Source organism: Fukomys damarensis, unplaced genomic scaffold, assembly GCF_012274545.1.
Source record: "Fukomys damarensis isolate Sample0158 unplaced genomic scaffold, DMR_v1.0_HiC HiC_scaffold_23, whole genome shotgun sequence".
Taxonomy (NCBI): Eukaryota; Metazoa; Chordata; class Mammalia; order Rodentia; family Bathyergidae; genus Fukomys; species Fukomys damarensis.
The window spans coordinates 13037566-13064340 of NW_022900935.1; the positions used below are offsets into that span (position 1 = coordinate 13037566).

At 34.7% G+C, this 26775-nt stretch overlaps 1 protein-coding gene across 2 annotated transcripts in view; it reads left to right on the forward strand.

The window, feature by feature from the left end:
• The window catches only part of Zmym6 (zinc finger MYM-type containing 6), a 36456-nt gene extending 10304 nt beyond the window's left edge, over nucleotides 1-26152 (forward strand). For both annotated transcript variants that reach the window (XM_010645226.3, XM_010645228.3), the window contains exons 4-16: nucleotides 50-299; nucleotides 4282-4456; nucleotides 4554-4745; nucleotides 6698-6848; nucleotides 7552-7667; nucleotides 8773-9042; nucleotides 9586-9736; nucleotides 10602-10774; nucleotides 12075-12222; nucleotides 13335-13475; nucleotides 13896-13933; nucleotides 22203-22356; nucleotides 24222-26152. In XM_010645226.3, coding sequence (XP_010643528.1) covers nucleotides 50-299; nucleotides 4282-4456; nucleotides 4554-4745; nucleotides 6698-6848; nucleotides 7552-7667; nucleotides 8773-9042; nucleotides 9586-9736; nucleotides 10602-10774; nucleotides 12075-12222; nucleotides 13335-13475; nucleotides 13896-13933; nucleotides 22203-22356; nucleotides 24222-26053 — 3791 coding nt within the window. In that variant the 3' untranslated portion in view covers nucleotides 26054-26152. The remainder of the gene's footprint in view (nucleotides 1-49; nucleotides 300-4281; nucleotides 4457-4553; nucleotides 4746-6697; nucleotides 6849-7551; nucleotides 7668-8772; nucleotides 9043-9585; nucleotides 9737-10601; nucleotides 10775-12074; nucleotides 12223-13334; nucleotides 13476-13895; nucleotides 13934-22202; nucleotides 22357-24221) is intronic.
• The last annotated feature ends 623 nt before the right edge of the window (nucleotides 26153-26775 follow it).

A 26775-nucleotide genomic window follows, 5' to 3' on the forward strand; every position in this document is an offset into this window, starting at 1 on the left:
GTCTTCATTTTGATACTAAAGTGTTTTTTCTTCATATTTGTTTTGCTAGCTCAACAGTTGGCCCCAGGCCTTCAACTTTCTCTCCCATCGTCTGCCCCAAATGTATTGTTTCCTTCAGTTCCAGCTATAGCTATTCAAGTCTTTTGTTCTGGTTGTAAAAGAATGCTTCATAAGGGGCAAACTGCGTATCACAAGACAGGATCTACTCAGCTCTTCTGTTCTACACGATGCATCGCTGGATTTTCTTCATCTGTCTGCCTGCCACCTCCTCCCCGGAAAACCTGCGCAAACTGTTACAAGTATTAAATTCTTAATGACATCCCTTTTCACTTTACTTTTCAAATGTATATGTAGTTTATTTCAAAGATGCCAGTGCTACTTTAAATATATTGAGCATGCTTCTTTGGAAGTTGCTTTTCAGCTTATTTGGGAATTTGCAAATTTAGTTTACTTTTCAACATCAGATAAGTGACTTAGTGTTAGAAGTGTTGCCTAAACCAGTTTTCTGTCTCTCTTAGTGTTAATTTTACTATAGAAAAAAATAAACCATTTGTGGGATTTACAGGACCACTCATATATCTTGTAACTGTGAAGAGCAACCATTAAGATTACTTAACAGTTATTTTGAAAGTTATTGAAATTTAGAATAAAATAATAATGCTATTAGTAATATGTAAAAGTTAATTCTTTAGAAGATAAAAACTAAGGGGTCTGACTAGAATTGTTTGTTACTATATCCTTGTGAATTTTCATGAGGTCATTATTGCTTCAAAATAATGTTTAGAAGCAGAGAGAGGAAGAAACAGCAAAGCACATAACCTTTTTCTGTCATAGTATATTTGAAGAATTTGGCATGTTCTGCCTATTTTGGTGGTATCATAATTCCAGAGTTTTAGTATGAGTTTCCGCTCCAGCCAGGTTTCATCCACTGAGGCCACCCTGTAATCCCATACTCATGGAAGCTGGCAGCTTCCATGAGTAGAAGCAGGAATGAAACAGACGGCATTTTAAAAGATTTGTATTGGCAGTGGTCACTAACATAGAGTAAGAAAAGTTAAGAGTTTGGTTTTATTGCTGGGGATATAGCTCAGCGGTAGAGTACTTGCCAAGCATGCGAGAGGCCTTAGGTTAGATCCCCAGCACTGCAAAAATCAGAAAGAATGGCATGAGAGCATGCCTGTGATCCCAGTACTTGGGAAGCTGAGGCGGGAGGATTGTTAGTTCAAGGCCAACCTAGGCTACAGAGCAAGACTTTGTCTCAAAAAAAAAAAAAGCTCGATTTTTAAATTGTGACTCTGACTTAAACTAGCTGAGTAATCTTGGGCTAGGTATTTTAACTTCTCTGAACCTAAGTTTTTTTATTTGCCAGTAATATCTAATTTCTTGGTTTTGTTTGTTTCTGTTTTTTTTTTTTTTTTTTTTTTTTTTTTTTTTTTTAAGGCAGTCTTACTGTGTAGTCCAGGTTGGCCATGAACTCACTATGTAGCTCAAGTTGGCCTCTACCTTGTGGTGATCCTGCCCCTGCCTCCTCAGTGCTAGGATTTCACGTGTCCCGCTAATTCCTAGGGTTTTAATAGCACAAAGTTAACACATGGCCTACCATATAGCAAGTACTTAATAAGTGAGATGTTATTAATATAAAATTAAATCATGATATACTACTACTTACAATTAATGTAACATTGTGTCTATTTAACAAAATCGATAGGCTTTTCTTTTGACTTTGGAGATATATAACAGTTTATCTGCTTGGTGTTTAAGTTATCTTTTTTGTTTGGTTTTTAGAGATAGGGTCTTGCTATTTAGCCCAGGCTGGCCTTTAACTCACAGCAATCTTCCTGCCTCAGCCTCCTGAGTATTGTGATTACAGGTGTGCACTATTATATCCAGCTATCCTAAGTTATCTAAAAATTAATTCTGCTAAGATGAAAATATCCAGCTAAGAAGGAGAGAGGGGTTTTAAAATATTTTACCTAAATATTCCTACTTTGTTCTAAAATGCCTTTAGAAAAAGCTGGGCATGGTGGCGCATGCCTGTAATCGCAGCACTTGGGAGGTTGAGGCAGGAGTATCACTGTGAGTTCAAGACCAGTCTGGGCTTCATAGTGAGTTCTAGGTCAGTCTCAACTACATAGTGAGACCCTGCCTCAACCCCCCCCAAAAAAAAATCCTTTAGAACACTTTATTATATTATCATTTTAATGAACTGATATAAAAATAAATTTAATTTCTTATTTTTAAGATATTTTGTTTCAGATAACAAAATACAGTGAATTAAAAAAATTTTTTTAGTACTGGAGGATTAAAGTCAGGGGCACTTTTATCATTGAGCAGTATCCACAGCTTTGTAAGATTTTTTAAAATTTTGAGACAAGGTCTTGGGAGTCAAACTTGCACTCCTCTTGCTTCATACTTCCTGAGTACTGGGATTACAGATGTGTGCCTTCATGCCAATTAATGAATTAAATTTTTAAGGTCGTAGCATTATTTATACATCCAAATGTATATCGGTTGTGACTTTGTACTTTTTACCACAGTGTTCCTTGTGTGTGTGTGTGTGTGTGTGTGTGTGTGTGTGTGTGTGTGTTGCTAAGGGTTAAATGTAGGTTTAACCTCATCATACAATGCAGGGACTCCACCACTGAGCTATCCTTTACTCCCTTGAAAAATTGTTCTGCTCTCTAGATTTGCCATTGCCTTCAGAGCCTATGAAACATACGTTTAGGCTAGGTTAGGTGACAAATCTCTTTTCAACATGTGCCAAAGTTTAACAAATTGGCAAAAGGTACTTGATACTTTATTAGCTCAATACAGTAGGTGATTAAACGGAATACTTCTGTTAAATGGTGAGATTTAACCAGAAAATTTAAAAAGAAAACTTTTTTAGGGTTTATGTAAATTAGAAAAAAGTGTTTTGAGCTCATATTATTATAAGAAGAAGTGTGTTTTTTTCCAAGATAAATGTAAGGGCATAATACTCATTTGGAAAAAAGAAAAAAATATTCATTTGGATATGTAAGGTTTAGAGTCCATTCGTATTTATATGTACATATTGTCATTATGAATTTATTCTCATTTGTTTACTTATATGTACATTATATCAGTGGCAGATTCACCTTATTAAATAAAATTTATTGCTGTTTTTTAGTAAAAAAAATAAGACTTTTCTCCAAAGTTAATCCTTCATCTGCCCATAAGTATATATCCATTTGGTTTCAAAGATAGTCATGTTTTTAGGGTTAGGTGAATTTTAGAAAATTAAAATAATTTTTGTTTTTTATATCTATTATGGAACAGGCTTGCATAATAGAATTATAATATGAGAGGCAGAATAGTGGAATGATTAACCTCAAAATGCCCAAGTTTATGTCATGGTATCATTATTTACTTTCAGTGTGACTTTGACAAGTGTGTTAGCCTCTGATTTGGTGTCCTTATCTGTAAAGTGGAAATGATAATACTTCCTTCATTATTGTGATATTTAAATTGTGTAATTTGAGTGAAGAGAACAATGCCTGACATGTTGTAATTACTCATTATACTTGTGACATTTAATATTACTGCCATTATTGTTCTTGACTTTGTGGCCTGCACTAGTGTTTTTAATGACTGTTTCCTTCAGCTTTTTTACTTGTGTAAAGAATAGCAATACTTAGCTCCTGCTTAACCAGGCTATTGCTCTCAATGCTTATTGTGATAATTAGGTCTTATAAAATGGCTCTATAAATCTTAGAGAACTACTCAGTTATGTTCTTCCTATCTCATAGATAGCTAAATTCTATATAGCATGCTAATTTTTATACTAATCTTTGGTACATCATCTGTTTTCCCAAATTGTAATTTTTTAAAAAAAATTATTTACTGTCTCACTCATCCTTCTACTCTTGACAGTTGTTGGGTAGTCAAAGGATGTATATGTGAGAGTCTGGAGTTGTGAGGTGGCCACTGAATCTTGTCCTGCTGGCTCCAGCAGATGAAATTTTGTCTGTGAGCATCTGGCTGGTTACATTTTAAATATAATTCTCCATCCACACAGCTAACAATTAGAGATCATAAACCTCATTTTAACATGTGAGGAAATTGAGACAGTAATTGCCTTACTCATCATCACTCAGCTAGAAGTAACAGAACTAATCATCAAGTCCAGATTTTCAAATGCTTTCTCCAAGGCTTTTCCTCACTATACAATAGCTGCCTGTTAGTACATATTAGGTTAGCTTACAAAGAGGAAGGAGTTACATTTGTTACATATTTCATTTTGCCTTTGTTATTTATTTTTAGAGGCATTTTAAATCCAAAGGATGTGATCACAACCCAGTTTGAAAATTCTTCTGCTAACAAAGATTTCTGCAGTCAGTCATGTCTGTCATCTTATGAGCTAAAGAAAAAACCTGTTGTTACTATATATACCAATAGTATTTCAACTAAGTGCAGTATGTGTCAAAAAAATGCTGATGTAAGTGACATTTTACTTTTATTGAGATTCTGTTCAAAGATCAGACGTTTTAACTGGCTCTGCTTATTTTGTATGTGTGTGTGTTTCTATTTCCTAGACTCGATTTGAAGTTAAGTATCAGAATGTGGTGCATGGTCTTTGTAGTGATGCTTGTTTTTCAAAATTTCATTCCTCCAACAACCTCACCATGAACTGTTGTGAGAACTGCGGGAGTTATTGCTATAGTAGCTCTGGACCTAGCCAATCCCAGAAGGTTTTTAGTTCAACAAGTGTCACGGCATATAAGCAGGTATGAAAATCAGCCTGTCACACAAAGTTAAATTTAATCTTAAATTGGCTGCACAGAAGTGAACTGCAAAATAAAAGAGTGAACTTCTCCCATCCTTTCATCCTCATGTGTGATTTCCTCTTCAGAAAAATAAGATAGATTTTGATACTGTAGGGATGATTATGGAATGACATGACACAGGTGAAATAGGTCAGTTTTTAAGGTTCTCTTCATGACTGAGAATTTATAGCTATAATTTCATGATTTGTGTGAAATATTTTATAAAATAGTGATAGTGAAGAAAACTCGTAAATAAACTGAGCAAGTTAAAACGTGCTGAGAATCTGAATCTCAAGGAAGCAATTTTTTTTCATTTTAAAATTGTTTTGGAATGAATTATTTTGGCAGGATCATCCTATTAAAGTATTTTAATTGTATATATTGCAATAAAAAGTGAGTGAGTTTGGTTGTAAATGTAGCATTGTGTTAGTTGATCACTGAGTGATTTGGATTTTTAAAGTTATTTTAGCTGGGTGTGGTGCACACCTGTGATCCTTGCACTTGGGAGGCTGAGGTAGGAGGATCACTCTAGTTTCAAGGCCAACCTGGGCTACATAATGAGACCCTGTCTCAGTAACACTCCCCAAAAAAAGTTCTCTTAAAAAATAAGAGCAAAATCTTTTTCAGTTAGCAAATATTTGATTTGTGAATTTCTCTGATCATTTGGTAGTTTATATTCATCATTAAAAAGTATCTTTTTCCTGGGAATTGACACTTTTGGCAGGCTGGTTACTGCTGTTACTGAAAGAGATTATTATTTTGTTAATGATCCAAAAAATCCATCATTAATTTTTTAAGTATTGTACTGTATCAAGTGCAAAATAAGGTTCCTCTTTTACTAGGAAGATTATGTGAAAATTTACATTTGTATTTCCTTGCCATTTACTCTCTTACTGAGACCATCTAGTTTTTCATGGATAGGATGGTGTAGTGGATAGGAGCCTGAACTTTATAGTCTGATGAAGTAACTTTTATTTTGTACTTGTGTTTATCTTGTGATTTGTTTCCCCCTCAGTCCTGGGGATTTAACTCCAGGTCTTGTGCATGGTAGGCAAGCATTCTATCACTGAGCTATACTCCCTGCCCTTGTCTGTGAATTAAAGTTAATTTAAACTTTTTATTAATTTAATTTTTAAAAGTACTTCACTGTTACTGGAAGATTTCTATGATACAGTATATATACATTGTTTAGCATGGTAAACATTCAAAAAGTAAATAATAGCTACTATTGTTATTAAAACATGAGTAAACTTACAGGCAAATTTTATTATGAAACTTAGTTTGAAAAATAGGTAGTTCTGGGGCTGGGGATTTAGCTCAGTGGTTCTGCTGCCTGCCTCGCAAGCACAAAGTCCTGAGTTCGATCCCCGGTGCCAAAAAAAAAGAAAAAGAAAAATAGGTAGTTCTGTAGGATCTCCTGATGTGCATTAAACATCATTTTTGTCTCTTGCTAAATAGTCTTATAAATTAAATAGCTAGAAAAATGGTAGACTCTGCTGAACTGAGGTCAAGTTCTGTACTGAGTATGGCCTTCTGATTCATGGACTGTCTGGTTCTGTCTAATTATTTGTGATGAGAAAACTGTTCTGACTGTCCCCTTCATTACTTGTAACATGTTTTGTTTTCACTAAAATATCTAATTTTTATCTAATTTTCTTCAGTTTATTATTATTTATATTTTATTATTTTCTGAAAGAACTTGTTTCCCACATCCCCACTTTCAAAACAGTGTGGCGTTGGTGGTATAGTGGTGAGCTTAGCTGCCTTCTAACTTTCAAAACAGCCTAATACTTAGTTTGGGCTCAGTTATTTTCATGAATGGTAGTGATGGTAGGTAGCCTTTTGTGGGGGGGGCAGTACTTAATAGTACACACTTGACCTAAGTATCTAAATGTTATTTATTTTCTTAATAGAATTCAGCCCAAATGCCTCCATATGCCCTGGGGAAATCATTGAGGCCCTCAGCTGAAATGATTGAGACTACAAATGACTCAGGAAAAACAGAGCTTTTCTGCTCTATTAATTGCTTATCTGCTTACAGAGTTAAAACTGTCACTTCTTCAGGTAATATTTAAATTTGATAAATTTATACGCTTAGTAACTGTTGAAGAACATAACTACTTTTCTCTCATATTTTTACAAACTAAATTTATCTATATGGTTACATAAAGGCTCAAAATTGACTTATTTTTAAAGAACTGATTTTTTTTTAGTGCAAATAGTTGTGTGTATTTTATAGTTTGGTTTATGAGAATAAAATGTTGTATAAGTGGGCATTTATTGAGGTTAGTTGTGGTTAGTTTTAGAGCCAATTATAAGCTTTGTTGATTTTGTGTGTGTGTTTATTACAATTGGCTTTCCATATCTGTGGGTTCTACTTGCGTGGATTCAACGAGACAGATTAAAAATATTTAGGGAAAAAATTGCACCTATATTGAACATGTAGACTTTTTCTTGTTATTCCCTAAGTAATAGGGTGTAGCAGCTATTTACATAGTATTTATATTTTATTTGTTATCATAAGTAGTGTAGAGATGATTTAAAGTATACAAATGGATGTTGGGAAGATATATGCAGATTATATACAAATACTGTGCCATTTTATATATATATGGTGAACATTTGCAGATTTTGGTGTCCTTGGGTAGTTCTAGAACGAAAAGCCTAAGGATGACTGTTCTGTTTGTTGTTTTTTTACTTCTAGAATTTTGGATTGTTTGTTCACTTAGGCAACATATTCATTGTTTTAAAATTTTTTGTCATCAAGGTGTCCAGGTTTCCTGTCATAGTTGTAAAACCTCAGCAATCCCTCAGTATCACCTCGCTATGTCAAATGGAACTATATACAGCTTCTGCAGCTCCAGTTGTGTTGTGGCTTTCCAGGTATGATTGAAGGTGTCCAGGTCTCCTGTCATAGTTGTAAAACCTCAGAAATCCCTCAGTATCACCTCGTTATGTCAAATGGAACTATATACAGCTTCTGCAGCTCCGGTTGTGTTGTGGCTTTCCAGGTATGATTGAAGGTAGTATTACATCTGCGTAGTTCTCTTAGGCAAAACCTTGACTACTGAAGGTCCATACTTAGAAATATGTTTGTTTGTTTGTTTGTTTGAGATAGGGTCTTGCTGTGTAATCCAGGCTGGCCTTAACTCACTATATAGCTCAGGGTGGCTTCAAACTCATGATGATCCTCCTACCTCAGCTTTCTGAGCACTGGGATTACAAGTGTGTGCCACCACCCCTGGCTCATACTTAGAAAATTTTAAATTTAAGTTAAAAAAAAATTACTCAACTAGGATTCCAGAGATCATTTCTACAAAATGTTTCAGCTCAGATGTTGGGCTTCCTTTCTTGGGGTCTTCCTTCCTTACATAAGATGCTCTTCCCTTCACTTTCTCCCTTGGCTCCTTCCCTGTCAAATGGAGTATGGTTTGAGTAGGTTGTATTGAGGTGAACAGTAGCCTGTTGGAGCACATGTGATGCTTCCTCATCCTGGGCCAGATACCTGGTGCCTCCTGGCATGGAATTGTAACCATCCATTTCTTCCATTTTCTCCCCAAAACAAAAAAAAAAAAAAAAAAAAAAAAAAAGAATTTAGTGATCCTGTAGACGGGAGGATGCTTGATATGGTATCACTGGCTCCAGGAGCGAGACTGACTACTGGTGGCCACTGTGTTGTAATAACCATCAGGAGTTGGTTAGTGCTGGACTTGCAGGAGGAGAGTACCTTCAGGGAGAAGAGAGGCATGCTGAATTTATTAGAGATCTGTCCTGGAGATCTTTAAAAAGCCTGAATTCCAGTCCTCTATCTGTTAATGTTCCATTTTCCCATTCTTATATAATAGAAGTATATCATTGAAATGCTTTCTCTGAGAAATACATTGTAAAAAACATTGGAGGGAGAATTTATTAAACTGAGGAAGGAAGTAAAAATCAGTAAGTGACATTATTTCTCAGTTGATAAAATCTTTGCTCTTTGTCCATTCAGAATGTATTTAATAAGCCAAAAGGAGCAAACTCTTCAGCAGCACCCCCCGCTCAAGGTCAAGTGATTGTGAGGACGCCCTCCAGGTCAGCGGTATCAGCAGGAAGAGGTGGCACCTCTTCCTCCAGTGCTGTCAGTGGTGCTGCCCCACCTGGCCTCCAGACTCTTGCTGAACAATCCCAGCAGGTTGCTTTAGCCCATACACTTGTGAAACTGAAGTGTCAGCACTGTAACCAAATGTTTGCCACAAAGCCAGAGCTGCTTTTCTACAAGGTAAAGCACAGTCATGAAAGGATTGCATCCAGTAGATGCACTTTTGTCTCTGTCTTTGATGGTTACTCAGTTTGCTTTGAAATGTGAAGGAAAAGTGTTTTTCTACCCATTTAATTTTGTACTTTTTAAATATATTTTGTTTCCTATATAAGAGAAAACGTGATATTTAAGCTCATGTATCTGATTTGCTTCACTTAACATGGTCTCAGGATATGTCCATTTTCCTACAAATGGCTCAAGTTTATCCTTTATGGCAGAGTAGTTCTCCATTGTGTATAAATATTACATTTTCTTTTATCTGTTCATCTGTTGATGGACATATAGGTTGCTTTCAAGATTTGGCTATTGTGAACTGTACTGCTAATGTGGGTATACATATTTCTCTGTCTATAATGTCTTTAACTGTTTTGGGAAGATACCTGGAGATCTGGGAATAGCTAGGTCAAATGGAATTTCTAGTTTTCATTTTTTTGAGAGATCTCAAAAGTTTCTTAGAGATAAAGCAGCTGTTTTGCTAGATCTGAATGACTTATTTCTCTGCAGGGCAGAATGTTTCTATTCTGTTGCAAGACTTGCTCTGATGAATACAAAAAGAAAAATAAAGTTATGGCAATGTGTGATTATTGTAAACTGCAGAAAATTATAAAGGAGACTGTGCGATTCTCAGGAGTTGATAAACCATTCTGTAGTGAAGGTAAAAAAGTTCAGTTTTATCCACATAGCATGGTATATAATATTATAAAATAATTCATGGTGACTTGGACAAATAACACATGACTAATTCTCAAATAATTTTTCTCTCATGAGGTCTAATTTGAGCATTTGTATGTTGGGTTTATACTTCAGTTTAAAGTCTTTTTCCTGGGCATTGTTGTACACATCTGTAATCCTAGCTTCTTGGGAAGCTGAAACAGGAGGATTCCAAATTTGAGAGTCTTAGTGAGACTCTGTCTCAAAATGAAAAAAATAAAAAGGGCTACATATGTAGCTCAGTGTGAAGGCTCTGGGTTCAATCCCCAGTAACCCCTTCACCCCCAGTCTTTTTAGTTTTTTTTTTATTTTAGTGTTAAGGATTGAACCAAGGTCTTCACACATGCTAGGCAAGTGCCCTGCCATTGACTTAAAACAATCCCACCCCTAAAGTCTTTTTAAATGTTGCAGTAACCTCAGTAAAGAAAAGCTATCAAAGTAGAATTAAATCAATGACACTAGTATAAAAATCTCATACATTTAGCTATAACATAAGAGATCTTTTTATTCTTGTACCTATTTGTAAAGTGAGGACTTAAGCAGTTGCTGCTCCTTGCTTTAAGAAACGTTTATACCAGTGATGTTTGTGAAACAGATGGTCTAACATTTATATTTAAAAGGTGATATGAGTTTCTGTGAATATAAAGACTAATCTAGAGGCAAGTAATTATGTCATATATTTAGAAATTAAAGTTTATATCCACTTTTGTATATAAAGTTTCTGTCTAAGGCCATAGAAAGTCAATTTATCTCCTTGCAGTTAATGTGAATTTGATGTTTCTTTGTTTCATCCCTTTTTTTGTGCTCAGTTTGCAAATTCCTCTCTGCTCGAGACTTTGGAGAACGATGGGGAAACTACTGTAAGATGTGCAGTTATTGTTCACAGACATCCCCAAATTTGGTAGAAAATCGATTAGAGGGAAAATTAGAAGAGTTTTGTTGTGAAGAATGCATGTCCAAATTTACAGTTCTTTTTTATCAGGTAAATGAGATATAGTGATTTGTTTCTGAAGCTAGTGCAAATTATTTTCTGTAAGTTCAAGTTATGTGAAGAAAAATGTAGCATTTAGAGTTGGGTAAAGTAAATTATGGGCCACTATTACAAAATTTGATTGACTATAAAGATAAAAATCTTTGGAGAAAAAGAGTTAAGGATTTCTGGAGACTTTGTTGACTGAGGTTATATATTTTTTATTTATTAAATTTGTATATATTGGGTACATTATAGCAATTCAATAAGTGTATATAGTGTGTGTTATCAAATCAGGGTAATAAGCATTTCTGTCTCTTCAGCTATCATTCATTTTCATATGTTAGGAATTTCAGATTCTTCTGTGCCTTTTATTTTCACTTTCTTATAAGGCACATTGACTTTTGTTTGAAACTTTGAATTCTTTTAGGTTAGAACTTTATATAATGTTGCCTTAGGTGGCTCTCTCATTCAAGTTATGTAGAGAGATTTGAAGTCAGACCTTGTTCTTACTTCATAGGTTAAAGGACAATGACAACCTTACCAACTTACTTTTTAAAAAATTACCTTTCTGAAAGGCTAACAGTGAAAGCAACTATTAATTGTCAATAATACATGCCTGGTGTTCCATAACCATAGTTTCATTTAATCCTCAACACAGTCCCAAGAAGTAGATGTGTTATTTCCAGTGTGTAAAAAGAAAAAGGTGATGTCCAGAGAGATTAAATGCCCTTGAGGAAGCTGGTAGGTGGCAACTAGATAGCACTTACAGCATACTAGTCAGATGACAACCTCTTTTGTCTCATCCCCAAAATGTAATTATCTTGGGGAGGAAGGTAATCTCTTTCATCATTATATGAGCAGGAGCAATCACAGTGCTTCAGACAGAATGTCTGATTACATATTTGTTGAATTAATCAAAGTCTTTATGACTTCACAGTCCCATATTTCTTCTGTAGTGTGCTGCTTCTTAATATTTTAAAAATAGAACCTGTCTTTAGATTCCTTCACAGTAATTTTAGAAATAACTTTTATAATAATTCTGTTAATTTAGGACATAGAACTATATAAAATAAATAAACATTTATTTGTTTAATTTTTGGCACTGGGGATAGAACCCAGGACCTTGCCAAAATCCTCAGCCCCTAAATGTTTATTTTTAACTAAAGTATTTTAAGGTAGGAATCTTACATTTTGTAGTCCTGACTCATCATATAGTATGTGGTTTTCATGGTGTCTCTGATTGATGGTTAAAGTAACCTATTCATTGTTTTATAATTTTAAGCCTTTCTTATCATGCCTTTTTTCTCAGATGGCCAAGTGTGATGCTTGTAAACGTCAGGGTAAGCTAAGTGAGTCCATAAAATGGCGAGGCAATATAAAACATTTCTGTAACCTGTTTTGTGTCTTGAAGTTTTGTCATCAGCAAAGTATGAATGATCTTCTTTCACAAAGTAAAGGTAAAGTTAAACTTGACTAATGGAATCATTATGTTAGTGCTAGGTTATACTATCAGCATACACAGTTGAAAACAATAACAAAATTTCACTGGATTCAAAGAGCCTGAATTTCCTTAAATTTTCATTAACATAGTCTTTTTATTAATTTTTATAGAAAAGTTTGATTTGATTGCTTTTGATTGAATTTATCTGACCATACAGAAAATACAGTTTAATACTAAAGGATGCATACTATTTTTAGTAAACTAGGAATATAAATAGAAAATCAGGACAAAGAGAAGATACAAGTATGCTAATATAGTTGCTGTGACTGATGTATGATTTGATCCATAGCTCGCTTTTTACCAAAGAAAAGAGAACACTGCATTAATTATCTCAGAAAAAAGTAAAAGTAGATCAATTCTTCGTGGGTAGTAAAGTTTTTCCTGGCTAAGCATAAAACAATTTTGCAAGTAGGACAGCTAATGTGGTCAAAATATACAGAAGAATAGATAGATATTTGGTGTGTTCTTAAAGTAGCTCTCCTGCATGTCACTTTCTGAGTATTAGATAAATGTTATATTCTCTTACCGAGGTCTGAAGTGCTTGCTGCCTGATTGACAGAATCCATCTGCTTGCAGGCTCTTTGCCTGGCTTTGCAGTCTTATTAATCATTACCTTAATTGTGTATGCTTTGTGCTGAACTTTTATATTACCCTTTATTCCCTAAGACCATTCTGGTTTGTGGTAGACTGTTCATTTTGTAATACGGCTTAAGAATATCAATGTTATGTGAATGGATAATTCCTTCATCAACTTACTTATAAAAATTGTCATGTTAAATTTTTACTCAAAGCGTGTGTGTGTAGGAGTCTTAATATTCACTAATAGAATAGACCAGTTAATCCTGAAGCTGATACATGTATTTTTACCTATCATATGTTGTTTGAAACTTCTAATTTTTCAGGATCAAGCTCTTGTTAAACCCTAGTGAACACTGATTAGAATCTCCTATGCCAGCATTATACAGAGAGTTAATGTTTACATTGCTTTTTAACTTGGTTGTTAAACAGTGTTTTTTGTCTGAGCCTTTTGTTTATACCAGGACTTACATTTTTGTTTATTTTAATCAGTGCATATTTCAAAGGCACAAACTACTACGATGGTACTCCCCTCTATAAGAACAAGTACAACACCAGTCATAACCAATGTGGTGTCATTGGCAAAAATACCTGCTGCCCAGCCTATAGGGAGCACTAAGACTGTTTTAAAAGGTATGACTTGATGTAAAGACAGTTGGCTAGAAAGTAGAGATGAGTGTTGCCTAGTTTTAAGTGGCTCTTATTTGCTCTGTTTTGCATTATATAAGGAACTGTATCCCTCTGTCTCTGGAGAGAGTGGTTAAGCAAAGTGAGGTGGGTGGGAAAAGAACTGGTATGTGTGATTTACTTTATTAAGAATGCAAATGACTTTAATATACCTGCTTGTTTATACCAGACATTCTAATGTAATTGGATAGGGCTGTGACATGGTTATCCTTACCTTTACCAGGTACCATAGATGATATTGATGTAGAATTTCTTTGGACCACTTTTTGAGAAATTTTGGTTCAGACTATAGCCCATTTTAGAGGAAATTAGCTTTTTACTTACATATATCCTGGAAATAATAATGCATGTTTTAATTTATAACAGGTGCAGTTACTAAAGAAGCAGTAAAAATAAATGAAGATGTAAGTTTTATTGTTAAGATTTTTTTCTGGATAAACCTACTTGGGTTTTCATTTATGTGTTTGGGTTTGTGGCTTACCTTTTATAAAAGATAGGGTAGTATTTGTGCATTAATTTCTTGTTTTTGAATGTTATAGTTTGACCTTAGATGATTAATAGAAATATATTTGGATTTATTTTATTATTCATTTGTGTTCAGGCTTCTTAATTTCTTGAAATGCTTGCTAATTCAATCTAGTTGCTTATTTTTCTCTCTTACTATCGTCAGCATTTTCTTTTTAAAGACTAGAAAATTTTTTGAAAGTTTAGTATCATTGAAATTTTGAATTATGTGAGGCTGAAAATAGTACAAAATGAAAATAAACTCTTACTTTATATTTCAAATTTGAAATATTATGAAATGTCCCCAAAATTAAAGAAATTGTTTTTTTCAAGAAGTAAATTATTTCAAATCCAGCAGGCTGAAGGGATTACAAATTTGTGCCATCGTTACCTTTTAGCAGAGGAATAAAATTATTGTCATCCTTTATTAGTATCACATGATATTGTACCAGATCTTAAGTTAATATTTTTGGTGACTCTTATGGTAAGTATTAATTTACTTTTGATATACTCTTTTTTTTCTGGTATTGGGGATCAAACTCAGTAATTTACTCGATATAATTAAAAATTTTTTCTTATGTCACATAACAATATCATGTTTGTGTTCATTATATGGTAGTATTAGTGCTGAAATGTGTGCCCCCAAATTCAGTAACTCTGGGCAGAAGTTAGATGTGATGAAAATCTATAAAAGTTAACTACTGTTATGATATGCCTTATATGATTAATTTAGAAAAGTGTACCCTGCCCAGTATTACAGATAGTGCTCAAAACACCAAAAGCAGTCTTAAAACAGGTACTTCCCATAGTTTATAAAGTATCTTATAGCCAGCCAAAGATAATGGAATAAATAGGGAAAAATCCTGCTAATACAGCATGAAACATTTTTGATGATTTGAAATTTGACAGTGAGATATAACGTTTTTGTTAAGTCATGGATGCCTTTCCAATTTTAAAGGTCATTGAAATTTTAATAATACAGAAATGAGCAGGCAAGCTGTATCTGCTATCTCTACAGCTATCAGAATCTTAAAAGAGGCTTTAACTTGAATGATAATATAGCATCTGTTAATAAATAGTCTGCATAAGGTGTATTTACATATTTATATTTAAGGTATATTTATATATAAGGTAGACTTGCACAAAGTCGATGAAAGGCATTGTTGAAAATTCACTTGGGCTGGAATTAGAAATACAGAGGTAGCAGGATGAAGAACATAGCAGTTAGCCGAGGCCTTGAGCTCATCTAACAGTAAAGCCACTGGCATAGGCTTTTGACTATATTTTAGTAGCAGTTACTATTTTTGAAGAAGGTGATCCAAATATGGATTGTTTTTCTGTGATGATAAGGCAAGAAGGTGGAAAATGTATCTGCATGTCAAGAAATCCTCAGTGGAAAAAAAATGAGAGGAAAACGCAAACCACGTTAGACTCACTTTTTAACAAATGTCTTGCAGATAACCAGACTAGCTTTCACTATAATGTGGAGAGATAGCTTGTCTTAATTTAGTATCTGTCAATTGTCCAGTATTTATGTTGTTAGAAGATGACAATAATTTCTAATTGTTACTTTTTCTATAATTCAGGCAGTATACAGCATTAGTTAATGAAATGTTATTAAATTAACTTTATTATGTTGTATATTAAATTACATTGTAAATTATGTGATTAATAAAATATTGTACTATTAATAATGATGCTGTTAACTATGCAGTTATACAATTAAGGTGTTAATGTATATGTCTTCATAAATATTAATGTATATTTATAAAAATGTTTTTCTATTTAATATTTGCATTCTGATTTTTTTTTGAGACAGGGTCTCACTATGTAATTGAGACTGACCTGGAACTCATTATGTAGCCCAGGCTGGTCTCGAACTCACAGTGATCCTCCTGCCTCAGCTTCCGGAGTGCTGGGATTACAGGTGTACACCACTGTGCCTGACCCTACTTCATGTATATAGGGCAGTTAGTCTTGAATTATACTATTTTTTACTTATTCAGGTTTTTCAAGGGTGTATACTTTACATTTAATGTGATTGATTGTATGTTTTCTCATGTGGAGTATTTCTATAATTCGCCAGTTATTTAAACTGTGTTGCCAGGTAGTTCTTGATTACTACCTTCAGTTTATTCTCTAAAACATGTAATAATAAACAAGGTAGTACGCTTATGAAAAAAACCCAGACAGTTTTTGAATCTTTTTTTCCTCCAGGAATGTTAGTGTAAATATCCCTCTAGTTATTTAAAATGGTCTTAACATTTTGAAAAGGGAAATGGTAAAACATACAAAAAAGTAAAAAGAAAATTTGAAAAAGTCAGGAGTCTTTTTCTATGAAAGCCTAAATGGCATTTTAGACTTTGCAGACCAGGCAGTGTCTGTTCAACTAGAAACCCTGCTACCTCTGACAGTGTAGTGCATAGGTGGACACAGACAACACATAAGTGAATGAGTGTGGCTGTGTTCCAAAAAATTTTATTTTAAAAAAACAGGAGTTTGACTTGGCCCACAGTTGATAGTTGGGCAACCCCTGCTTTTACCACCGAGAATTAACTAATGTTATATTTGGCTTATTTGCTCATAGTTTTCCCTTCCTTACCATTTTAAAAAAATCAATGCTGCAGTCCCCTGTTCACATCTCCAGAAGCAACTATTATTATGAATTTGTCTTTTCAGATACTACTGTTTGTCTTTTTAAATCATTTTGTAATCTTTCAAACATATAATCCATGAAAAATATTTAATATTTTTAAAAAATCCATTCATGTTGATACTTAATAGATTTAATGCATTCTTATTGACTAGTATATAGTATTGTGTTATATGTGGGTATCATATTATTCATTGCCTATTGATGAGCTGGGTTTTTACTTTTTTTTACCACAATGAATATCCTTTCCTTGTATATGTCTCCTTGTACCCCGTGGAGATATTTCTCTAGTGTAGAAATGGTAGAGTAGAATCATTGAGTCAAGAAGTATTTAGATTTTTAGGTTTTAAGTTGCTCTACAGAGTAGCTATTCTATGTTTTACTTCCTCTAACAGCTCATGATTGAACCCATTTCCTACTGCCTAACCATTATTAATATTGTCATATTTAAACATTTTTTGGCCTACTTGATGGTATCTTGTTAGTCAATGATTATTCATAGATTTGCTTATATTTCTGTTTTTTTTTAATTTGGATTTTTTTTTTGCATTTCCTATTTTTAATCCCCCCACCCTTTTTTTTTGTTGAATTATCTTTTTCTACTTGATTCCTAGGAAGTCTTTCATGTTGATTTTTTTTTGGTACCGGGAATTGAACTTGGGTCCCTGTGCTTGCAAGGCAGGTGGCGGAACCACTGAGCCAAATCCCCCACCCCTAGGAAGTCTTTTTAATAGTAGTCTCCCTGTATTCATGATTTTTATTTCTTTGGTTTCCATTATCCACAGTTAATCATAGTCTGAAAATATTAAATGGAAAATTCCAGAAATGAAAATTTCATAAGTTTTAAATTGCTTGGTTTTCTGAATAGCATTATGAAATCTCGTACTATCCTGCTCTGTCTTTAGGTGGTTTTTGTTGGGTTGGTTTGGGTTTTTTTGATACCAGGGATCGAACTCAGGACCTTGTGCTTTGAGCTTGCAAGGCAGGTGTGGCGCCACTGAGCTAAATCCCTGGCCCACCTTACGTGGTTTTTAAACACCATCTAGGCAATGGTTGATTCTAGATTTATTCCTGTTGTCTTGACCTTTGAGCTCCAAACATGTATCTAACTGCCTACTTGACATTTACACTTGGATGAGTAATAGCAGTCTCAAACATGTCTAAAACAGAATCCTTGTATTCCACATAGGCTTCTCTCTGTTGTTCACTGTTTCTTAAACCTGTTACCTCCATAGTGTGAGTCCCATTGTCTTGCTTCTAGATTGTTAATGATCTGCCTGTGTTTCTGAATTCATTCTTGTCCTGTGTACAGTACTCTTTTCTCTCCACTATGTTACCAGAATAAACTTTTTAAAAAACACTAATCAAATCCTGTTACTCCTCTGCTGGAAACCTTTGGTGAAGTTCTGGAAAAGAATAAAGAAGGAAAAGTACTAGTTTTCATATGCTATTTTTTTTAAGAGTAGGAAAAATTATGGGCCTGGGATTTGGCTCAGTGGTTCTACTGCCTGCCTTGCAAGCACAAGGACCTGAGTTTGACCCCTGGTACCACAAGAAAAAACAAAAACAAAACAAACAAAAGAGTAGGAAAAATTAATCAAGAGAAAGTTAGCTTCTGTCTAGGAGAGACAGAATATTAAAGTTATAGAAAAACTACAGATATTATAAAGTTCCATACAGAGTTAAGATATCCAGTATTGGTGGATGAATATGCAGACAACTCAGCAGAAAAGACTGGGGATCTAGCTTAGTGGTGCCACCACCTGCCTAACAAGCTCAGAGTCCCAAGTTTGATCCCCGGTACCAAAAAAAGAAAAAAGAAAAAAAAAAGCCCTAAAAAACAAACCCCTCCTGAGCCCACCACTTGTGGAAGAGAATAGATACAGATGTATCCATGGGAATTTAGTAATGATAAAGATGACATTTCTGGTCAGTAGGAGAAATGGATTATTCAGTAAATGATGTGATAACTCAGTAGATGTACAGAAGAAAACATTTGGATTTCCACCTCACAGACCACATTGAAGTTCAGAAAAAAGAAAAAAAATAAATGAAAAATCATAAAAGTACTAGGAAATATATAGGAAAAATATAATAAGCTAGAAGTGGGGAAAGTATTTCTAAATATTTACAAAACCCAGAGACCATAAGAGAATCATTGGGAAATTTAAGAATCCATAGGAAAATTCAACTATATTCAACTTGGGTCACTAAAAACTAGTAAAAAATATGTAGAGTAGCCAGGCGTGGTGACACATACCTGTAATCCCAGCACTTGGGAGGCTGAGGTAGGAGGATCGCTTCAAGTTCAAGACCAGCCTTGGCTACATAGTGAGTTCCAGGTCAGTCTCAATTACATAGTGAGACCCTGTCTCAAAAAAACTTAAAAAAAAATATGTAGAGTGTCTGTGAATCAATAAAAAAAAGACTCAAAACAAAGTTCAAGGCCAGCCTGAACTACATAAAGAAACCCTCACAACAAAACAAAAGACTCAATACCCAGTAGGAAAATGGGCAAAAGTATGATTCATCAGGTTCAGGGCTTTAGCTCAGTGGCATCACATCTGCCTCACAAGTGCAAGGTCCTAAGTTTGATCTCCAGTACCTCCAAAAAAAAAAAAAAAAAAGATTCATCAGTTTATATACCTGAACATAAAAATAGTTCTTAAACATATGAAAAGACACTCATTTTCAACACTTGAGAAATCCCATTAGAAGTACAATTTAATCATATTGGTAGAGATAAAAATGATGAATAACACTATAAAGGCATTCATACATATTTCCATTAGGAGTGTGAATGGATAAAACTTTCAGAGCAATTTAATAGAACTTGTTGAAATATAAAATATAAATATCATTTACCCAGGAACCCCATTTTTAGGAATTTATCCCTCAGATAAATTTTATACATTTATGAAAGGAATTATGTACAAGGATATTAAGCAGCATTGCTTATAATGGCAGAAATTCGAAGTTTTTTCGTCAGTGACCAGGGCCATGGTGAATTCACTTGAGCTATTACGTTAATTAGAAAAAATATTCCTAATTAGGCAGAGTCTGAAGTCCCCCCCTCCAATCCCACATCTGTTTACATAGCCTGCCAAGTGGAGTCCCTTGCACATTTACAATGGCCTTGAAGTTGTAATCAGAATGACTGTGGTATAATCCATACGGTGGAATACTGTGAAACTGTTAAAAGAAAACCAGTTCTGTGTACATGTGCATAGAACAATTTGAAACCTAGAGTGAAAAATACAAGACATATAACTGTATACTGTATTTCCATTTGTGCTTTAACCCCCCCCATGTATGCTTGTTCATATGTGTAGAATATTCCTGGAAGGCCACCAATAAATACGTAATGGTGGTTGCCTCTGAGGAGAACTCAGTGGGGGAGAAATTAAAAGAGAAAATGATTTTTCCACTGTTTGAATCTTTTGAGTTTTGCATTAGTATTCAAAAATATTCATAGAAGTTTTTAAAGATAAAGGTAGACAGGGCAAAGGGTATGATAGTTTATAGAAAAGGAAACATAAGTAATGCCTGCACAAGAAAAATACTTAATCACACTATAGTAAGATAATATTTCACTTACTGAGAAATAGCAAAAAATAATGGTACTGCTGTGTTGACATGGATGTTGGAAAATAGACAAACATATACTGTGGAACCACTAAGCTAAATCCCCAGCCCTGTAGCATTGTTTATAATAGCACAAGATTTATAGCATTCCATTGTTCATCAGCAAGGACTCTACATATTACTTATGGTACATTCAGTAATGGAATACAGTGTAAACATTCATGAAGCACTTCATACACAGTTAAGTATGCCTCCAAGTTAGCTTGCTAAGTAATGAGAGCAAGGTGCTGAACCTTCTGATACGTTATCGTTTACTTATATAGACCATTTCTAGAGGGATATATAAGAAAGGAACAGAAGTTGTATTCAAAGTTTAGTTTGAAGCTGGGCGTGGTGATGTACGTCTGTAATCTCAGCACTCGGGAGGCTGAGGCAGGAGGATCGCTGTGAGTTCGAGACCAGCCTGGGCTACATAGTGAGTTCCAGGTCAGTCTCAACTACATAGTGAGACCCTGTCTCAAGCAAAACAAAACAAAGTTTAGTTTGAATAGCTGGCAGTCATTCATGTTTATACTTTTCATACCTTTTAAATTTTATACCGAATGTATCTGTTACTTATTTTAAAAGTAAATTTAACTTCCAGTGAGTGTCCCATCACATTTAAAATTCAATCCTAATTGTGTTGTTGCTGTTGTTTTAAACTAGGACCTTCTGATCTTATGCAGTTTGGTTTCTGCCAACCTTTGCAATCTTATCATTCTGCCCTTGCAGACCCTGCCCCCGCAATGTGTTGGAGGATGTAAGAACTCTAGCCATGTGTTGCCAGCCTTGTTCCTAAAATGTGCCAGCCAAGCCTTTTCCAATTCTGAGCTTTTGCACCCACAGTCCCTCTGCCTGGACTCCTCTAACCTTAGCTTTTGTATGGCTTACTCTTTTGAGTAGTTTGGAAGACCTCTGCTCACAGGTTTACTACAAAATTATCCCTTTTCCATGCTCTCACTCTCCATTTTCTTACTTTGCTTTTTCTTTACAGCTCTTATCACTACCTCAAATTACACATTAGGGTTTGTCATATATGTTTTCCGTGTCTCTCTCTAGAATGTAAAGCTTGTAAGAGCAGAACTCTGGTTTCTTTTCTGCTGTTCCTCAAGGGCTTAGAAGAGTGTCTGTTGTGTTTGTGGTGAACATTTAATAAATATTTCCTGAATGAATAAACACGTTTTAAATGCATTCTCCTACTCCTCTATTTGTTCTTTAACTTTGTTTTATAGAGACCTCTTAACAAAAATTTTAAATTTCCAAGTAGTCAGATATCTTGATTTCTTTTACTTTTTTTTAAATTTAGTGTATAAGAATACATTCTCTGTGCTCTAGTAATTTGAAAATTCTCCAGTAATTTTGTTTTGCTTTTTTTCATGTTAAAGTCTTTAGTTGAGAAAGAATATATTTTTGCATATAGTTGGAGATTGGATATAGTTTATCTGAGTAGCTATTTGCTCATCAGCAAGGATTGTTTTACTTAGATCATATATAATTATTACTTTTGTTATTGTCTTGCAATGCTGGGGATCAAACCCATGGCCTCCCATATTCAAGACAAAGGCTCTAGCACTGAGCTGAACATTCAGCCTCCTGAATGCTTTTAAAAATCAATAAATGGGGTTAGGGGTTTAGCTCAGTGGCATTACGCCTGCCTCATGAATGCAAAGTCATGAGTTTGATTCCTGGTACGCACCCCCCCATCAATAAATGGAGCTAATACTGATTAGGAGAATTAGGAATTAAAGTGTATATTTTCTAGTTTGCCGTTTTGGGGACCATTTTTTCAGAATTGTATTACTCTTGATATATCGTCTTTCATATGATAAAAATTACAGTCAGTGATAAGGTACTAAAAACTCTCTTTGGTTCTTGCATTTTTTTTTAACCAGCAAAGTGCACAGTCAGATGCCATGAGATTTCTGTTTTCTCCATCTTCTCGGCTTCCCAAACTTTTAAAGAACAAAGGTATATTATGCAAACCTGTCACACAGACCAAGGCCATCTCTTGCAAACCACATATACAACACAAGGAATGTCAGACAGGTACGTGTTCTTGTGCTTTCCCTGTTGAAAGTGTTTTGTTTATTGTTTCTTTTTGCTTTGTTTTATTTTTTTAAAGAATGTACTTGTCAATTTCTTGAATGTGAAAACTTTCCTTAATTTCTAGATCATATACTTTGTTTGAATCCATATACACAAAGCATTATGTGCAGAGTGGACAAATATCTCTAAGGGCTGGGGATTTAGCTCAGTGGTTCTGCTGCCTGCCTTGTGAGCACAACATCCCGAGTTTGATCCCCTGTATACCCCCAAACAGAAACATTAAAAGAAAGGGGGCTGGGAATTTGGCTCAGTGGTGCCGCCACCTGCGTTGCAAGTAAGTGCAAGGACCCGAGTTTAATCCATGGTATCAAAAAAAAAAAGGACACAAAGACAAATACCTCTTACATGTGTACATTGCTGTTTTCTAAATGTACAAACTGTTATAATGACTAAGATATGGATTTGGTTAAAACCATTATTGACTTATTCTTAGTTTTCTTTCTTTTTTTGGTACTGAGGATCGAGCTTGGATCCTTTTGCTGGTGAGGCTGGTGGTGGAACCACTGAACTACATCCCCAGCCCCAGTTTTATTTTTTTAAACACTGAATTCGGTTGTTAGTTACTAAAAGTATGGTTCAAAAGTCTGCTGTTATAAGCTGTTTTACATCACATTGAAAAAAGTCCATGTCAATAGAAATTTAAATATACATAGGGATTTTGTGTGTATCTGTGTGTAGTATTGAGGATGGAACTTAGGAGCTCTGTACCACTGGGTTGTCCTGGCTGGCCTTGAATTTATGGTCCCCCTGCCATAGCCTCTGGAGTAGCTGGGGTTAGAGGCATGAGCCACCACACTCAGTTACATTGAGATTCTTAATAGACATAGACTCCAATGTATAGAACATTACTAATCATGTTAAGAATGGATGTTTAGGCTCTTTTGTCCAGCCCACACCCACTACAGGTTGCGGGGATCAAATAACAGGCTCTCATATACACTAGGCAAGTGCCCTGCCACTGAGCTATACTTCCAGGCCCTAGACTTTTAAGGATTATAAGCAATTTTGAATTAAGCTGTGTTAATGGATCTTTGTCTACTTGCCTTATATCTTCAGGATAAATCTTAAGCAGTAGAATTACTGATTCAAAGGCTATCATAGATTTTTAAGGCTTTAGAAAGCTGCTGCTAAATTGCCCTCCTGAAAAGTTATGTCTCAGTTTATGTCTCAGCCATCAGTGTTACAGAGGATGCATTGCTCTACACTCACTGACATTGGTTGTTTTTTTTTTTTGTTACTAGGAATCGAACTCAGAACCTTGCATTTGCAAGGCAGGCAGTAGAACCACTGAGCTAAATCTCCCAGCCCTGACATTGGTTTTTAAAGTCAATAATTACTCTTAAATTTTCCCTCACTTTAATTTTTTAAAGTTTCACAATTCAGACAGGTTGAAAATACAATATAATAAATATCAGTGCATTCTTTATCTAGATTCACCAAATGATAACGTTTTCTGATGTTTGTTTTATCCTTTGCTTTTTCTGAACTCTTTGAAATAAAGTAATTTACTCTTAGTTTGATGTATTCTTTGGACTTCAAAGCTAATTCCAGAAATCTGTTGGATACCTGGGGTTACTTATACCTGTTCCATAGCCTCCAGTTTTATTACAGTTAGTGACCAAGTTTGGGTAAAGGAAAAATTCAGTTTTTAATGGCCTCATGGAGGATTATGGTTTGTTTTCAGTTATTGTGTTCTTTTGATAAATACAAATAGTAGCCAAATATAAATTTTAAATGTGTGGGTAAAACAAAGAACATTGTATATTTGTTCTTGAACCTAATGGTGATCTAAATATTTCTTTCAGATTTACCTATGCTTAATGAGAAAAGTGATGCAGAACTTGATTTTCCACCTGCAAAGAAAAAGAGAATAGGGTTTTTCCAGACTTATGATGCAGAATATTTAAAAGTTGGTTTTATTATCTGTCCTGGATCAAAAGAGAGCTCACCAAGACCACAGTGTGTCATTTGTGGAGAAATTTTACCCAGCGAAAACATGAAGCCAGCAAATCTTTCTCATCATTTGAAGACAAAACATTCAGAATTAGAACACAAGCCAGTAGATTTTTTTGAACAGAAATCTCTTGAAATGGAATATCAAAACAGTTCTTTTAAAAAGTGTTTACTAGTTGAAAAGTCACTTGTGAAAGCTTCTTATTTAATTGCTTTCCAAATTGCTGCCAGCAAGAAGCCATTCTCCTTTGCAGAAGAGTTAATTAAACCATATTTAGTAGAAATGTGTTCAGAGGTCTTGGGTTCAAATGCTGGAGACAAAATGAAAACCATTTCTCTTTCTAATAATACAATTGGATACAGGATTGATGAACTAGCTGCAGACATTGAAGACCAGCTGATTCACAAGGTCAGAGAGTCAAAGTGGTTTGCGCTTCAGATAGATGAGTCATCGGAATTCTCAGCTGTAACCCTTCTGTTGTGCTATATTCGTTTCATTGATTATGATTGTAGTGATATAAAAGAAGAATTATTATTTTGCATTGAAATGTCTTCGCAAGTCACTGGTTTTAAAATATTTGAACTAATAAATAAATATATTGATAGTAAATTTCTGAACTGGAAATACTGTGTTGGTCTCTGTACTGATGGAGCTGTAGGTGAGACTGACAGATGTTCTGGCTTAAGGGCAAAAATTCAAGAAGTTGCTATGAATTCAGTGGCATTTACACATTGTTTTATTCATCGTGAACATTTAGCAGCTGAAAAGTTGTCTCCATGTTTACATGAAATTCTTTTGCAGTCAGCACAAATTTTAAGTTTTGTAAAGAGCAATGCATTGAATTCACGAATGCTAACAATTTTGTGTGATGAGATGGGATCTGTGCATGTGAATTTACCTCTTCCTGCTGAAGTACGTTGGATATCAAGAGGAAGAATTTTAACAAGATTATTTGAATTACGACATGAAATGGAAATATTTTTAAATCAAAAGGATTCAGATTTGGCCAAGTACTTTCATGATGAGGAATGGATTGCAAAGCTGGCCTATTTAGCAGATATATTTTCACTTATAAATGAATTAAATTCAAGTCTCCAAGGAACCATGACCACTTGCTTCAGTTTATATAACAAAATTGATGTATTTAAGAAAAAGTTAAGGATGTTGTTGAAGCGCACACAAGAGAATGATTATGACATGTTCCCTTTGTTTTCTGAATTCTCAAACTCATCAGACGTAAATGTGAGAAACATCAGAAGCATCATTTTTGAGCACCTGAAAGGACTTTCTCAAATGTTCCATGAGTGTTACCCACTAGAGGATGACCTGCGTTCAGGGAATCTGTGGGTAATGAACCCTTTTATGAATCACCAAAATAATAATCTCACTGACTTTGAAGAAGAGAAACTAACACAGTTAGCTTCAGATTTAGGACTACAATCAGTATTTAAATCAATGTCTATAACTCAGTTTTGGATAAATGCAAAGAGAAGTTACCCAGAACTCCATGAAAAGGCAATGAAAGTTTTATTGCCTTTTTCAACTGTTTATTTATGTGATGCTGCCTTTTCAGCTTTGACAGAGTCAAAACAAAGAAACCTCTTGGTTTCTGGCCCTGCCTTAAGACTCGCAGTCACATCATTAATTCCAAGGATAGAAAAACTAGTAAAAGAGAAGGAATAGCAGCATGCATATTGCTGATATCAAAGTCTATAATTTTGTGTTGAAGTTTGTATAAATATGCTAAAATATAATTTCCTAATGTAGATTTCTGTTTGTGAATTTGCGATTAAGTGCTTTAATAAATTTTCCCTTTTCATGGAGAGATTTAATAGTTACACATTTGTACATAATTATGTATAATTTTAGCAATCTGAGGTAGAGAATGTAGTTCTTACATGGGCTTATAAACTTGGATTAGTGACTAAGGTTGCAGAATGTAAAAGGCCCAGTTGATAATGCAATAGCACACCCTGGATGTTGAAAGAGTTTGGATTTGACAGGAAATTCCAGTCTTCACCCAAGCAACCGCCTACCCACAGTAGGTTGCATAAAACAAAAATCTAAGTAGCTTGGCTAACTGAAACTAAAAGCAGCATACAAATTTGAGACCCTTATTTGGGGCTTCTCTGGCCCACAAGACCAGGGCTTGCCAAACTTTTTCATAAAGCTGGGCGTGGTGTGCATCCCTGTAATCCCAGCACTTGGGAAGCTGAGGCAGGAAGGTTGCCTAGAGTTCAAAGCCAGCTTGAACTGTATAGCGAGACCCTGTGTCAGAAAAACCAAAGACAAAACCAGACTTCATAAAGGGCTCGATAGTAAATATTCTAGGCTTTGTATTTATCTTGTCATTAGCACTATTAGATCTTTGATTTACTGAAGATGGAAGTCAGACACAGCCAGTG